This window comes from Cupressus sempervirens, chromosome 3, assembly GCF_028749045.1.
Source record: "Cupressus sempervirens isolate cs-2001-9-10 chromosome 3, ASM2874904v1, whole genome shotgun sequence".
NCBI classification, from domain to species: Eukaryota; Viridiplantae; Streptophyta; class Pinopsida; order Cupressales; family Cupressaceae; genus Cupressus; species Cupressus sempervirens.
Genome location: NC_143120.1, coordinates 864,420,463 through 864,437,193, shown reverse-complemented (window position 1 = coordinate 864,437,193; position 16,731 = coordinate 864,420,463). Strand labels below are relative to the sequence as shown.

General features: G+C 34.9%; 1 protein-coding gene and 2 pseudogenes across 2 annotated transcripts in view; 2 read left to right on the top strand and 1 right to left on the bottom strand.

Annotated features, from left to right (window-relative positions):
• Window positions 1–1,568: 1,568 nt before the first annotated feature.
• Window positions 1,569–2,316, bottom strand: LOC149569511 (toll/interleukin-1 receptor-like protein). Its single transcript, XM_089816934.1, has 2 exons — window positions 1,717–2,316; window positions 1,569–1,598 (listed from the first exon to the last, which is right to left on the bottom strand). The coding sequence occupies exons 1-2, from the start codon at window positions 2,314–2,316 to the stop codon at window positions 1,569–1,571; spliced, it is 630 nt and encodes a 209-aa protein (XP_089673060.1).
• Window positions 2,317–3,372: 1,056 nt separating this feature from the next.
• The window catches only part of LOC149569508 (serine acetyltransferase 5-like), a 35,795-nt pseudogene continuing 22,436 nt past the window's right edge, over window positions 3,373–16,731 (top strand). The window contains exons 1-2 of the transcript XR_016362757.1: window positions 3,373–4,162; window positions 16,245–16,292. The product of XR_016362757.1 is annotated as a serine acetyltransferase 5-like (transcript). The remainder of the gene's footprint in view (window positions 4,163–16,244; window positions 16,293–16,731) is intronic.
• Window positions 9,807–11,119, top strand: LOC149569510 (protein POLLENLESS 3-LIKE 2 pseudogene; annotated as a pseudogene).

Below are 16,731 nucleotides of genomic sequence, written 5' to 3'. Positions count from 1 at the left end.
CAAATTTATTTTCTATTTCTATTTGTTGATAATTATGATTGCCAAATGGAATTACATATTTCAATATATTTTATTATAGTTTTGGTGAATGGCAAATGATATTTGCTATTTTAACTTGATTCTTAAAAATAAATTTCATTTGTAACTCTCATCAAATTTATTTTCTATTTCAATTTGTTAATAATTGTGATTGTCAAAGGACATTATATATTTTAGTTTGATTTTTAATGGTTTTGTGAATGTGAAACATCATTTTCTATTTCTAAAATGTCGTGTGAAATATCAAATGATTATTTCAGTTTCAATTTTCTTTTTTGTTTGTAATAGTCTTCAATATTTTTTCCTTCCACAAATAATTCCTTACAATATTTCTTTATTAAGATTAGCTTAAATCATGCCTCTCAACATAATTAAAGTAATATATTAAAAATCTATATTTAATATACACTATTTTTATAATCATTCAAAATCTAACACAATATTTGAAATAACCAAAAAAACATATAATTTTCTTAGCATTCAAATATTATAAAACATCAACACTTACCATATATCACAATTCTTGAAACTTAACACCTTAAATATATTTTACATTTAATCAACTCCATCACATTTTTACCACTTGAATTAGTTATACTTTATTACGAGCATAATTGAAAATAGTCTTTAAATCGATGCATATAAGATATTTGTTTGAAGACAATAAAACAATCCAATATAACTGAGTGACAAGTGGCTTCATGGTATGAATTGCGTTGCCTTGGATTTTAATAATAATATACATCCAAACTTTTCCAAAATTCCAAGGCAAATGCACTATAATACACAATCAATATTCTCAAGGAAATTACTATCAACAAACGTGATTTACACTTTGCACTGTTTTCATTAAGCAAATTTGTTCCATAGAGTTTCTTCTCGCATTAAAATAATATACATAAAATTGAAGTTATTTAAGATTCTATTATAAATCAAGAATTAGAGTAGATTTTTATATATAAATAATCAGATTGAGTGGATGCATATTTCAATTCTTCCATCAAACTATTTATAATTGTCTATGAGGACAATATTGTTCTTTTAAGTTAGCAGTTATCTCCTTTGATTGAAATATGAGCTTATCCATAAGTTCTAATATATTCATAGCAATCTGCTCTAGTGGCTCTCCTTGATCTCTGTAACACAAAATCTAAATCTACAAACGTAACCCTTAAGGTCCGTTTATATATATATATATATATATTGCATGTCAAAATACAGTCGTTAAAAGAGGAAATAGAAAAAGAAAAAGAAAATTACCCACTAAAAACGTAACCCTTAAGGTCCGTTTGGTTCCTGGAAGATGACAGGAATTGACTTTTTCAAAACCCGGATTTGAAAATTTGTGTGTTTGTTTCAAAATTTGCAAAATAGAATTAGCATACGGGACTTCCAATTTTGCCTCAAAACAAGGTTTTCCAACTTCCTAAAAAAAGTAGGAATTGAAAATCAAAACCTAGTTTTGTTTTTTAAGGAGTGTAAAAACAATAGATTGGACTACTTTTTGAAATTTGCCTTCAACTCCAAGCTTACGCATAAAAATGTGTCTTCACAAGCATCTTTGGAGTGAAACAAACGGTTTCAGTAAAATCCCAAAAATTGGAATGAAGATATACAAAACCTTGATTTGGCTAAACCAAAGTTTGTAGAAATCCAGATTTTTTAAATTCCACGAACCAAACAGACCCTTAATGTATGAAAGTCGATAAGTGCCTTCTTCCATTCCTCAAGAACATGTGGCTCTATATTTCCAGTGTGTTTGTGCTTTCGGAAGGCTCTAGAATACCCACTCTTGTCATCTCTCATTCGGAGTTTTGAAGGCTGAACGCCATAAAATAATGGTATTATGGGAGCCCCTGTTTTCACTATCATCTCAAGCTCCTTCAAGCACCAAACCGATTCTGCATAATTAGCAGAAAAGATGACAAGATGCACATTTGATGAGTAAATAGCTTCTTCTATTGCTTGTGGTATGTTTTCTCCAACTTCAATTGAATTCTTGTCAAGAAACACTCTGAATCCCTTGTTCTTAAGATTGTAAAAGATGAGGCTTGCCACAGATTCTTTCGCATCTGCCCCACGATGGTTCAAGAATACACCATACGTTGGAAGCTCATGCTTGTTATATTCAGTGACAGAATTATGGTAGAGATTGGAAGGGAGAACACAGTTTGGATTGTAGAAAGCAGAAGGAGAGAGAGCGCATTGAGGATTGTAGAAAGTGTAGATTGAAAAGAGAGTGGGGCAGAGTGCAGAACAATGCAGAATAATTTCCATCGCAGCAAAGAGAGAGGGAGAGGGGCAGAGCACATTTTGGGGAAAGAAGTGTGTGAATATATTATAATTGTATACAACGTACATCATCATTGAATAAATCTCTCTGAGAGCGACACTAAAGAAGGGACAGATTTTAACAAATAATTTTGGATAATGGGGGTCGGGCATTAAATGAAGATTCAAAAAGATTTGGAAGAGAGATTTTTCAGATTTAAGAATCCCTTTCAACAGCGATGGTGGGGAAATACATTGCATGTTAATTGATATGCTCTAATACCCTCTTACTATTTCTGGACTAGAAATTCCTTTGTCGTATTTGTAATTGAGAAGGAAAGATTCCTTCATAGTTAGTGCAGGCTAAATGTATTAGACGTGACCAAATAACTAGTAACATTCAATTTGGATGACGTGATGGAGTGTGAAATGAAAAACTCTCTTGCCTCCTTGCCTGCGAAATTCTATGCTTGTTAAATGCGACAAATAAGTTTTCATGTCGGTGCTTATAGGTACTTACAAAGGGAGGCAATGTAAATCATCTTTCATCCTATATTGTCTTGTTCATTTCAGGTGCTTTCCCTCAAACAAAAACATTATGATGCATGGGATCCATTTCCTTTTCACCTGGACTTAGTATTCTCCCCATTACGAATGCCAGCTCTTCAAATATTGACAGTCATGTTCTCTTGCATTTTGTGTCCAAATTCTACGCTCTCGATTTGAATCGAAGATTGGTTCACTTGATCATTTGTACCAAACCAAATGGTACGCCCATATCTGTGAATAGAGAGATGTAGAAAACAAAATTAAGATTGCAGGTCAAGATATGGGCGTACGATTTGGACGACATTCATTCATCATCTACTAAAAGTATGTATATCTCTTACGAGTCACGACTACATAATAATAGGTTTGACTACATTTGTTTAAGACGAGATTCATCTTTTGTCTATAACTCTGCTTTTGCCTTTTTAGCGTTTTAAAAATTTCTCAAATAATATATTTACTTTGTAGATATACGACAAAACGTAAAAGTCATAAAATAATTAAGCGGGAAACGAAATTTGTTCGGTTAAAAATAAATTAAAAAACGAAAGATATTTTGGAACACAGCCGCTACGGTTATAGCCGATGGAAGAGCATGGAAATGGCAGAGAGCGGTTAGGAGAACTAGGGAGGGAGGATACAGTTAGTATCCCCTCACATAATCTATGAATACAACCAGGGTGGTCATGGCAGGGGAATTGATGCCAATAAGAAGCAGCATCAGAGGTTGCTTCCACTTGACGGAACGGAAACAAAAAATTTGCAGAGGATGGGAATTATGTATGATGAATAGAAAGAGATATGAAGCAGCTCCGACTAGAGGTGATAGAAGAGGCAGAGGCGGAGCCCATTCTTGTAAAGTACCTCAGCTCCACCATTCTCATCCACAACACATTTGAGAGCGTGCTAGCATTTCCTCTGGTGAACAAGCTTTCAATCACCTCTTTGCTCCTATCGCGGAGCTCAACAAGCTATTTCTCGACGTCTTTACGCAAAACCCTCAAATACGCCATGCTCACCTTCAAGGGTTTCCTCACCTGCCAAGCACACCCGCGTGGCTCATTCGTTGCGGGCTCAGGATCGATTCTCGGTCGCTCTGGTTATCCAGAGTAGGGTTTTTGAAATGTTTGCTGTGGACATCCACCTTATCGCTCGCATTGGGGAGGGTGTGTTTTTTGATCATGAACGGGAATTGTCATCGGAGAGAACGCGGTTATTGGCAACAATGTCACTATTTTGATTAATGTTACACTCCATGTCGGCTGCAACATTTAATGGAGCCACTGCCACATTCATCAACAGGGTAATGCTAATCTCTTCTTTCCTAACATTCAAACTCAACACGAGTGCATTTTTTTACCATTTTTTTCATTATTTTCCCTTTCGTCCCATTTGTATAGTTTAGTTTAATTATACATCTGGCCTTTTTCCCTGTATCTCTGGATGTGCCCTTCCCGGCTCCTTCCCATCGATCGATCAATCAATCCTTCCTGCTGGTGGTGTGAGCGTAGATCTCGTTAGAAGAGGGGGGTTGTTGAGCAATCCTTTTTCCTACTGCACTGCGGCTGGCTCCTGAACAAGGGGAAATGCCTTATATTGATATACTTTCTCTATCATTTGATCCAGTAAAGAGGACCTGACTGAACTGACCTACCCTAGCGCAGGAAGATGGATAAGATGAGAATATCTCCTGCTTGAACTTCACCCAAGCATCGCTTTTCACAACCTGAGCTGGACCACCCTCACCCAAGCTGGTCAAAGCACTCTCTATGGATGGCTTGCCGTAATAGCGTGTTGAAGAACTTGACGGGTACCTTTGCCTCTTGCTCGTATTTTCCGCCGGGAAAAAGCTAGTAACGGATGGTCGAAAGTTAGAAAAAAAAGAAAGAAGCGCTGATACCTATACTGGTGGAGCGTCAATGGTAACTTGAACTGATTATGAAACATGTGTGCCATTGGGTAGATTCACCAAAACTGCCTGTGCTATTGCCTCTACCTACGGTAGATATTGCCTGCTGCTAGTGCTTTCTCCTCCGTTTATGGTTTTGATAAAATAGATGTTGGTTAAGCTGCCTATGTTGCCACCTTGCTCTGCTCCCACCTTAGCTTCTCTCGCCTCTGATACTATGGGGTCCACTATTGATATGGAACCCGGAAAGGGGAATCTAGAACCGGATCTACTGCATTTTCATCTGGATATGTAGAATATGCTGCTGGTGAAACTGCTCTGGTGGATCAACTGCGAGGTCAGCTGCTGATTCAATTAGGGAAACTGCGTTTGTTTCTTATGGTGGTACCTTTGCTCATTCCATTCCTAGGTGTGTATACATAACTTGCGATGTTCCTATTATATATGCATCAAAGGGTGCTTTTTACCAAAAAAAAAAAAAAGTGTGAGACCAGCTATTAAAACAATAGTAGGAAGCAGAACAAACCCCTATTGCATCAGGCTGTGAACAAAAAGCAGTGGCCAAATTGTAAAAGGAAAACCCTGATTAGGCTGCACTCTCTAAATGCCCTAGATACACTCAGCACAAACCTTGCAGCCACAATGCACCTAAATTTGGTGGCTAAGTAGCATTAAGATACTTTAAGAGAAGAGCCAGAGGGATTTCCTATTTCTAGGCTTTTCAATTGTAATCCATGCATGGAAATTTTATACACATTTTAGTCCATGAAACTATTCTATTTATGGGCTTTTTTATATTAGATTTCAATCCTTAATGAGATTCAATGCAATGGATATGCTGGAGAGCCTACAAGGTAAAAGGCTATTATTCATTTGGATTTATTAAATAGGAGCATGTGGGAATCCATACTTTGTAGCCTGCAACATGCTGTGGAAAAAAGACGAGAGATTATGAAATATTTGGAAGAAAATAATTTAGAGCTGAGGGTGTCTATGCATTTTTGTAAGAGGTATAATTCATTTCTTTCATAATCAACCTTTCTGATTTTAGTCCATTTAATCTAGGACTATGTTTTGTATAATAATCTTTTATCTAGGGTTTCTAAAATTGCGCAAGATTACAACTGGTTTGTAGAATATATAAGAGCCCTCTTTATGTCTAAAAAATGGGAGGTATATATTAAAAGATTATAATATAGCCTGTTGTTAACTCTCTCCTCTCACAACTATATTAACTCATCATTTCTTGCAGTCTGCAAATCTTGTGACAATGCAACTATCAACGGCTGAAATTTTTATGCTAATGACCATGGCAGGAATTACTGGTTCACTATATTTTATATATATGACATGGTGTTGCAGGCTCTTGTGTATGCCAGTGAATCAATCTCGCACAATAGATTTCTGATTATAAGTGCCCTTCACACATTAAGAAAAACAACGGCTAATTCCAATACAACAAAGGATTGGGCTTGGCGGAGAAAGCTCGTATCAGGGCACTAGGGTTTATACCCTCACCTTGGGAGACCTCAAACCACTTTTACGCAAAGTTGTTCCCCGTGGGGAGATAGCTAAAAAGATGGCTAATCAATCTTGCCCTAAGTTTTATTAATGATTCTACTTGAGAAATGTGGGGAGATAGCTAAAAAGATGGCTAATCAATCTTGCCCTTAGTTGTATCAATGATTCTACATGAGAAATCTATTTCTGGGTCATCGCAAATAGGTAATAAATTTCTCGTTTTAAATAGGGAGTTTAATAAATAAATTCTATTTGCATAAATAGATTCTGGGTCTCAATACAGGAGCTGTATTACTTAAAATGCCCTAATGTGTAGTTCCATATAATCTATTGCTCCCTATAATAGTTTAAAGCAGATATTAGGATAGAAGTGTATGTCTTGGAATGGGAGGAAGGATTGGAATTTTTTGTCCTTTGCCTCTAAGGTCGATTGTGGATTCCCTATTTGGCAGAGGCAATTCATACCTTCCCATTTGGGTTGGACTAGTGCCACGCGTGAGTGAATGTTTGTGGTTAGCTAAACAAGAATTACTAAAGAGTTTTGTTTATTTTCTTATTATCGTGTGGGTCATGAAGGCAGCGCCATAATTATTCCTAGAATGTTAGGAAGGACAATCCTTAGAATGCTATTCCTCAGAAATGATAGACATAAACATACTTTAGCAAAGCCTATTGGACAACATGCACTAATACTAGCTTCCTTTCAAGTTATTTTCTTGAATCTCTGGGTTCTGCACTAAAATCTGGCTGGGCTAAAGATCAATGGATATAAGAATTTTCATCTTCATTCCAATATAGAGGTTTTAGTTTTCTAAGGAAATTTAGTAGGTTGTTCTTGCCTATTTTACCTTAGTAATGTGTCTTCCAGTATATTATGTTGACTGAGTGAATGGGTACATCAATTCTCCTTGCTTCTTTAGACTCCATTTAGGGAATGTGAACACATGCGTAGTCAAATGAAACTTCTTGCTGCTCTGAAAATAAAAGAGAGTGTAGGAGTTTCTATAATTTTTATTTATTTATATTCCTTTGTGTGTCTGTGAAATAATCCCATAGCATTTCATTGGACTTGGTCTGTAATGGATAGACGACTTCACTTAGTTAAATCAGGGATTTATCATTATATTCTTTATTGTCCATGCATCTAGTGTCTAACGTTTGGCTCCCAAATGGAAGATGTATACTCAATCCATTAGCTTCATCTAGGTCGTACTACTCCCTGAAATTCCAATTTAAAAAAAATAGAAATTAGTGCACAAGAAAGAAAGTGTGAGTTTTACTGGATATGAGTTTGCTAAATTTGCACCTGCTAAACACAAGAATGAAGAAGAACTTGAAAAAAATGGTTTTGAGATCCCTGCACTTGGTTTCATGTAAACCATGCCCTAGTCCTATAACAACCAAGTTTGGGTGAAAAATATAAAACTTTTAAACCGGAGACAAACTCATAGAGCTTTGGCGAGAAGCTGAGAGTTAGAATTATAAGTTTTTTAATAGGACTCCACCCATCAACCTTTTGAGAGTAACTCACCAGCGATGGAAACAAATAATTCACATACTTATTGTGAACTTACATATTTTCCATCAATGAGGTTGACAACTTGTTTAAGAGAGATAATCCATTGGTCACACTAAGGCCATAAGAACCCATGGGCAATTAACAACAAGGTCAAATGAGTTAAAGGCATCTCAAATAATTAGTATTCATCCTGTTGTATTGTTAAATGGTTCAGCTCTTTTTTCTTCAGGAAGATACTCAGCGTATGAAGAGTGTGGTAATGCTGAAACTGGCTTAAATTCTAGAGAGTTCAAAGGAATAGGTCTAACAAGGAAAAGATCATAAACAATTTGAATTACTTAATTAAACATGTATGTTTTTTTATTTCTGACCAGAACTCATGGGAGCCATGTTGTATCCCTTCCCCAGTTCAGAGAAATGAAAGTTTTTTTGTTTGTGGTAAAAATCCTCTCATGCCACTATAATGCGAAAACTTTATTACATTCTCTTGCAGTAAAGATATTTGGTTTTTTGTATATAGTATTCAGTCAGAATAAATTGTTAATGTTCACTAGTATTACCTTGACCTGTAGATATGTACCCTGTCCGTATCATTTCAAAGATGTGGATTGTAGATCCATACCCCATTTGGATCATTGTAAAGATGTTTATACTTTTAATGTTTACCTGTATTTCCTAGGATGCATTTCCTGAACCTAATGACCTCTACCACACATCCAGGGCATGCTACCTATCAGATTTTAATTTCTATCTCATCTGCATAACCTGAGTTTTTAAAATCTTATCTTACATAAATGTATTGCACATAAGGTTTTCCGATAAGAATAAAAATAAATAAAAATGATACGAACCATTAACAACTGCCAAGAAATAAAGGCATAACTTCGTGTCAATTTCTAAAAACAATTAGATGGTTCTTTGAAGGGAAACCAAAGTGCAAAAAACATATCTTGCAAAGATTAATTAGATGATGGTTTCTAGCGTGTTGAGCTATACAGTGTTTTTGATGCACTCTTGATTTCTGATAAAACATCACATTCATACGTCAAGGTGAGCATTATTCTCCAATTATATGGTTAGATCCTAAACAGGCTTTTACAAAGTTGATTCAAGATCTAGAGGGCAAAACTATTCAGTGGGTCAACCTTGATAGATCCCTCTATAAATAATAATGCAAATATTAAAATTTATAATAGCTTTATAGGCTTGTTGTAATTCTTGGCACTACTTACATAAATGCAGATGTCCTTTCTAGGTAGGCTGATTTGACTTTCATTTTTTGTGGATCTATAGTTTCTCAACTTCAGGCTTACAGAGAAAAATAAATGTCTATGTATACATACTCAAATACCCAGAGTAAAAAATTAAATACAATGAAATTGCAAAATTTTAAAATGAAAAATTCACAATTATTGAGTACCACTAATGAAATTCTTGAAAAATTGGGAATAAAATTTATCACAATAGTTCATAGTGTGGCATTTCTACATTTTTAAAGAAGCTAAAAACAATAGACATGCTCTTCTTTTGTGTACTTTATAAGCCATATAAAAATTTCAAATGCAAAGAAGGAAATGCTTTACTTTTACAAGCGCACAAGCTATCAATATGGAGCACCACTTTCTTAGATTTCAATCAACTTTTAAACCATATCTCAAAATCTTTACCTTAATAATATTTTTCTCTACCACATTGAGCTTCACTAAGAATGATGTCCAGTACAGTTCGTATCCAAAAAACCCATGCAAATGCTTACCTTCCTTTAGTCCTTTTAACTTTATTCAAACCAATTATAAGAAAAAGAGGGCAACCCTATGTAAATCACAAGAATTATGAGAATATTTTATAGACGTGTTTAAAAAATTTTAGGCACATTTACAAGTCAGTATAAGTCATCTAAATTTTTTTAATGTATGAAGAAATCTCCATTAGGATTCTTGCAATATAGTTTTCTAAAGCATTTCTCACCTCTTTCATTTCTGCACAGCTGAGCTGAGCTCCTTTCCCATAATGCGAGAGAGAAATTGGCTCATTCCTGTTTTCTTTATTTTTCTATTGTAACCACAAGGTTTTCAAACGCCTCAATCTTCTGATAACACAAATTTTTGAGGACGCATGGAAGGGGACCAAAATGGAGAATATGAGGAGAAGCAATCCAGAATGTGACCAAAGTATATCCAAGTCCGCTCCTTGTAGCCCTAGCCTTTTGAAATCATCTAATAAGCTACTTTCTCTTCGTTCCTGTGCTGATTCATTACACATGATTACAAGGTTCCTCTGGGTGATACCCCTTATGTTAGAGCTAAACATGTTCAATTGGTAGAGAATAATTTTGACAAGGAAATTGCCCTTTCATGGGCTTCAATCAATTATAACAATAGATCATAGGCTTGACAGTGCCCTCAAGGACATGGCCATTGTGAGAAAGTAGCAGAATAGACCTGGGGAAGCTATTGAAGCAATCAAATCCTTGCACAATAGATGCTCTGATCAAGCGCAGGAATCCCTTGACAATGCATTGCTTGATCTGCAAAAGAGATCTGGGGGATTGGATGATCAAATAACCCTTCTGAAACACAAACTGAATCTCATTCATCAAGGCATGGTATTTATTGGGAAGCGCACAAAAACTGCTAGGTCACAGGGAAAGAAATTCCAGGTCTCAATTAAACAGGAGACCATTCACTTGCTGGGAAACTTGGGTTGGGCTTACATGCAGCAGAACAACTATGTTGTTGTAGAAGTTGTATATAGAAAATCCTTATCCATTCCAGTTAATAATAGGATGTGCTATCTTGGAATTTGGTTGATGAAGCAGGGAAGGATTGTTGAGGTGAAAGCCATGCTTCAAATTGTAAAGCCTTCTTCTTCAGAGGGGCCTTGGGGTCTTGATTCTCATCTCAAATCATATGAAAGATCTCAAGAGACGCTAAAAGAGCTTTAAATGCAATCAAAATCTGGGGCTTTCAATTTTTCCAATGAGAATCTAGAATCTGAATCAGCTATTGTTGCTTTGTAGTCCTCATTATGGTGGAAACCTCAGCCTTGTTCTACTGTCCATCAACTCCCAATCAAAAACCAACAAAATTAAAGGTTTGTTTTAGATTTACTGGGTACCAAACACACCACAACATTTTTGGCAACAAAGGGGTTTGGACCTTTACAACACAAATCCCAACACCCAGTAGTAGCCCCTCATCCAAAGGCATCTGATTCCCACTTCTCTGTAATGTCCCTTGGCAGAATTCTGAGCAAATTGATAATATTTGATTATCACATATGGTGTCTTATAATAAGAAGTCATTTTTTTGGAGGATACTTCTTTTATCCAATATCTTTTCCTTTGAAAATAGAATATTAATTCTTAATGCTTGTAAGGAATTATGTGGCTAATGGTTATTGATCATATACTTAGTTTGATTTACAGTTATGAGTTTAACTTGTATTTCCACTAGAATAGAGGAATGATGTTAATATCCCCTTCCTCGCACTAGTAACAATTGTACTATGGAGGTATAAGATACGTTGCAAATCTTCTCTTTATTATTTATAATGATAAGATAAAAGTTGTTTCCACTCTGATATTCAAAGTCTGCAGTATACAGTTTTTCTTGTACTTCTTTCCCATCTGAGATTAGATTTAATATTGAACTACTGATAACTTAGTTTATTTTTGGGGAATGCATCAGATTGTTGGACAAATTTGGAGCTTCTTCTAATGAATAAATTATTTCACAATGACTAGTCTGATGATGTTTGTTGTGATGTCTTTTTTGGCACAATGATGGTCATTAGTGATTCCTGAGAGCTCTCTTTTAATATCCACCCTTCCAAGTAATATTATTGCATTGCTATTCCAATTAAATCCAAACTGTATAATTATGTATTTACTGGAGTTTTTTGCCTTGTTCCAATGCCAAGCACAAATAGTGGGTATTGTGTTGTATTTTTTATTCTCACTCGTCCTACTTATTTAATCTTGCTTTTTTCATCATGCTTATTTCTGATATTCCTCCATGCACTACCTTGTATAGTTCTCCCTAGAATCTGTATTCTTTCTAAACTCAACCTATGTATTTCTTGATTTTTGATGATCTATTTTCTTCCCTGCGTAAACATTGCTAAGCTCTGCATGTTCTAAAATGTAATCTTTGATTCAATACAACTGTTGATATTCATAGTTTATCTGATCCTTCTCCCTTATTATCATAGCTTCTCAAACACGAGTGTATTAGATTCCTAAGGAACGGGTTTTCTCACCTCTGTTCAAATGTTATATTCCCCTATTATATTTCCCTTATAATGTTTGCTGACTATATATATCTTCCTTCATCTTACGATATCATTCTCTGTTCTTCCCTTCCTCTGCTGAGTCTGATTTTTCTGTTCGATGGTTTAAGACACTAGATTTAATACGCTTGGTTGATTCTCTTTAGTTCTTATGTATTCATTTTCTATTGTTCTTGTATCTTCTGTTCCCTTCTTGTATCTTCCGTTCCCCTATACTAGCTCTATAGACGTTATTTGGCTTTGTTTTGTCTGATTTTAAATGTAATGTTTATTTGTCATTTGCTTTTCTCTCTGTGGTTATGGATGACCAAGTAATTCCTTGACTGATGCATTGATGTTTCCTTGAAAATAATATTCCTAATCAATGGTAATACTGAGACTTTAGACGCTGATCTACTAATTATATCTTTGTTTAATAGTCTCCGTTACTCCTTTCCTTTACACTACCTTACGTATTGTCTCATGTCCTCCGCCTTTGTTCAAATTGGGCATCTCTGATTCAGATCTTTTGTTTATTAGTCTCTTTTCCTACTTGGATACTATATGTTCTTTTATAATCTCTTGTTCGTTTAGCTCCTTATTAGTTCCTTCCTGCGGCAGGAAACTTATGCATCCGTGTAGGTGCATAATTTTTAATTTTGAGTAGCCAACAGCCAATCAGAAGCAATAATTAAATTTTATTCCAAGCAAACATAATAGTTTATGTTTAATGTTTATTTTTAATAATATTAGAATATAATTTCTTCCTTTTTCTATTGGTTCGATCAAGTAGAAAATTATTTTCCCATTGCAAAAAATATCAAATTTCTTATATTGAACTATGGAACTGTGGGAAAAAAATAAGAATCTAGAAGTTTTGATTTCTGGAAATTTCTTATCCGGAAGTTTCTTGGCGCCAAGTTTATCTGTATTTTCTCTCCATCATAATGATCATCACAAGATTCTACTGCTCTTCATGGTTACGCTTGGCCCACTGATTGCATTCTTTTGCTTCCCATTATTCACGCTCTGCCAACAGATCCAAGTTATTATATCCGTGTAAACCAGTATGAAAAGTCACCCAACTCGATTTTGCATTGCTCCCAACCTTCTCCCTCTCCTGCCTTCACAGAGGCTTTGTCGTGAGAGGTAAGTCTGGACAACTCACCTCTACGAGAATCACTCATTGTCATTGACCAGAAGTCTCAACCCTGTGATTCTGTACAACATCTCTCCACTTCAACATCTGGTATGGGGATCCAAGCCTCCAATGTTTAATGTACTCTTTGTAGATTATCCAATAATTTTCATCTTTTCTTTGGAAATATTTCATCGGATTTTACATCATTCTCCTCCATTAAAATCCTTCAATATGATTTCCCTGTCTCTAATTGCCTTTGAATTGGTGCTATGTCTCCTAATGAATAACATCCCTCAGTGCTTGCTTTTGTGGCTACCTTCTCAATTTTTCCATCGAAGCCCCCTTTTATATCATGTGTTGGATTCACATCTGGATCTTCTTTTCTGTAATTCTGACATTCCTACATTCACCATTTTCATCTTTTTCTACAACATTGTTAATCTCTTCATTGAAATTGGTTGGAACTTTGTTTCTATCTGCAATCTTTCTAAGGGACAGACGATATGCTCTATTTTTCTTGAAATGTAACTCTACATTATAGGAGAACTTTTACTTCAACTTCTCAGAATTTTCCATATTTTACTTCAGAAGGGTTATGCATTATCCTTTGGTTTATTCTATGAGTGATGTATTTGTGGCTGTCTATTTGACCTATTAGGATCATCTGAAGATGGGTTTTTGTTTAATGCTCTATTTCTGAGCAGGCACTAGGAAAAGCACTCAACTCATCTTTTCAGATTAGGCTTGTCTGCAGAGAAGATGTTAACTCATGAAATCTGAGTACGACAATCCTGATGTTACAATCAATGATGGTTTAATGTATCGTTTAGTTTTTGCAAATCCAGTTGTCAGTTTCCTCTGTTCTGAAGATGACCTTATTAGTTTTTTTAATAGTCGGGAATATGCTTCTAAAGTATGTGGATCTATTTCTCATTCACTGTCCTATCAAGAAAAAATTAGATGTTTGTGGTACTCCTGTCAAAGAAGAAGACTTTTTGCCATTAGATATGAGGTCTTCTTGGCAAGGAATGGAGCAGTGCATGGATTTGGGGTTTACCATAGCTACAAGGCTTAGTATCTTTTCTTCTAATAAAATCAAACACTTCCTGCAACATGTAAAGATTCCTCCTATTATTGACCAGATAAAGAGTTTGCACAAGTGTAATTTTCTATTTTAGGGGCTTCTTTTTCATTGGACAAAAGAATATTTGTGTTGACTGCTCTTTTTAAGATGTTCTCAATATCTTTAGTAAAATGTCTCACCCATTGTTCAGGGAAAAATTCATAGACTTGTCAACGTTAATTTTCCCTTTTGTATAGAGTTATGAGTAGCCTCTAATCGAATAGTGAGTATTGGATTATGAATTGTAAGTTAATATTGTTTAAAGGATTATAAGTAATCATGATAATTTTAACTGTTAAATAACCTGCATAATCATTGTTATAATCATATGTAGACATTTAGATCGTCCAAGTTTATTCCAGGTATAAGCATAGAAGGTGTATTGAATTAATGTGGAACACAAAGTATTTGCTGCAAGAAAGAACTAGCAACTGTGGAACTGGAGAACATACCAGCCAAAAAAAACTACAGAATACTTGAGAAAACAACAAAAAGTACAAACATTACTGGGTCTTCATAATTTTTTTATTGAATTGCATCAAGTTGGCAATGTTAAGGTGGGGTTTGGAGCAAGGAGTAAGTGTGTTGTGTAAGAGCTACAACACAGGTAGAATGGACATTCAGATAAAGAGTTGTGGCTGCAATTAGCATTGTTCTTAGCAATAATATAGAGGTTGTACAAGCACCTATAGGGCCACTGCTGTTTATATGTGTTTCATAGAGGCTGAAAGACCTTAATTCATTGGTTGCTAAGTGCTATGTCATCCATTGTGAGCGCCCAACATTGCCAAGGCATTATGTATCATTTATGAGTTAAAAAATCATTTACAGTTGTAGATTGGTTGCATTTTCAAAGTTATATATTGCTGGTAATTTCCAGAATTTAATGATTACAACCAGCTGGCTATCTTGGGCAGGCCTTGTGAATGTTTGGGCATTGTGCATTTTTACAAGTGAATAAGAGTCATTTGCAAGTCTATTGCATTGGTACTCTATTTCAATTTATCATATTACTTGTATTATCTTTCCTTGCTGGCATCATATGGGAAATTCGTACAATATCAAAACTTCAAACAAGTATATCCTTTGCATAGAAAATTAGCAGTTTGGAAGAGTTAGAACTCGCAAGGGGTTCTTACACAATTCCTCAATGCAAAGCATTATGCAATTCATCAATTTCAAAATAAGATGTCAACATAATGAATGCATCACAAAGCTTTTCATTTGGTAATGGATCATGGCCATTTAACTATTTTTTACAAACACTTTTTTGACCTTTTGAGCTTCTTTTTTTGCACATTCAAACATGTAGAATGAGCATTTGTATGGTTTTGATGGCTTGGTTATATCACACCTCCCTATCACTATTATGTTATCTTTGTGACAGTTCAAAGTCACCCTTTCACTATTGTGAAACACGTGCTTCTCCTGCATGGTTCCCTGCAAGTGTTCGAGCATGCAAAATAGACTCTCCCTCATCACATTAAACAATTTGAGGGTTTATTTTACTTGTAGCATATAATTTCTTCATCTCTTCTTAAATTTTCACCATTTCTTGCTTTCCTAGGATCCAAATTTTCTTTCCTTGGATGATTCTTTATTTTGATGATAATGTAGGATATTCTCATTTTACGTTTTTACAATTATTTTATTTTGAGAATACATCATGAACTATAATCCAAAAATTAAACAATAATTTTAAGATTGTAAACATATAATTTCTCTTGTTGATTAGTTCTTGGTTTTTGTAGAGTTGTTATAAAGCTCAAAAACTAAATTCGGTAAAGTTATTGCTCCAATATTTTGGGTAAGTGCCATTTTTAATGGGTTATGTATTTTTCATAAATTTCACTTCCTATATATGTAGTGATCCTAATTGGCATCCACTCACTTTTCTTTGTAGCTTTCTATCAAGATATCTTGTTGGCATCTATAGAAAGTGGCAGACCAGGTACTCTTTTTTCTATTTGTTCCTATATTATCATTTTTTATAAAATAAAACACTAACCTAAGCTTGAATAGGTAGCATATAGAATAATTGTTAATTGTTAATTTCTTGTTGGTAGATTGCTAATTGTATTCTTGCAAGGCCTCTTCTATATTTTTAAAATTTGTTTGGGATAAAATCTCGATGGGATCATTAGTTCCTTTCATGAAAGATTTCCACCAACTATATCAAGTGTACCATTCTTCATCAGGTCACAAATATTGGTTCAACTATCAATCACCATATCAACAAATATTATCATTCCATTATTATACGATCAGTCCTAAACTATTCCATATATTTTTCGAAGTTCTATCTTTTGGTCCATTAATCCTTGTTGTTAGAAATGAGTCTTTAAGGATTATTAGGCCTTGAGGAATAGGTTTCTTACCTCATTCAACCT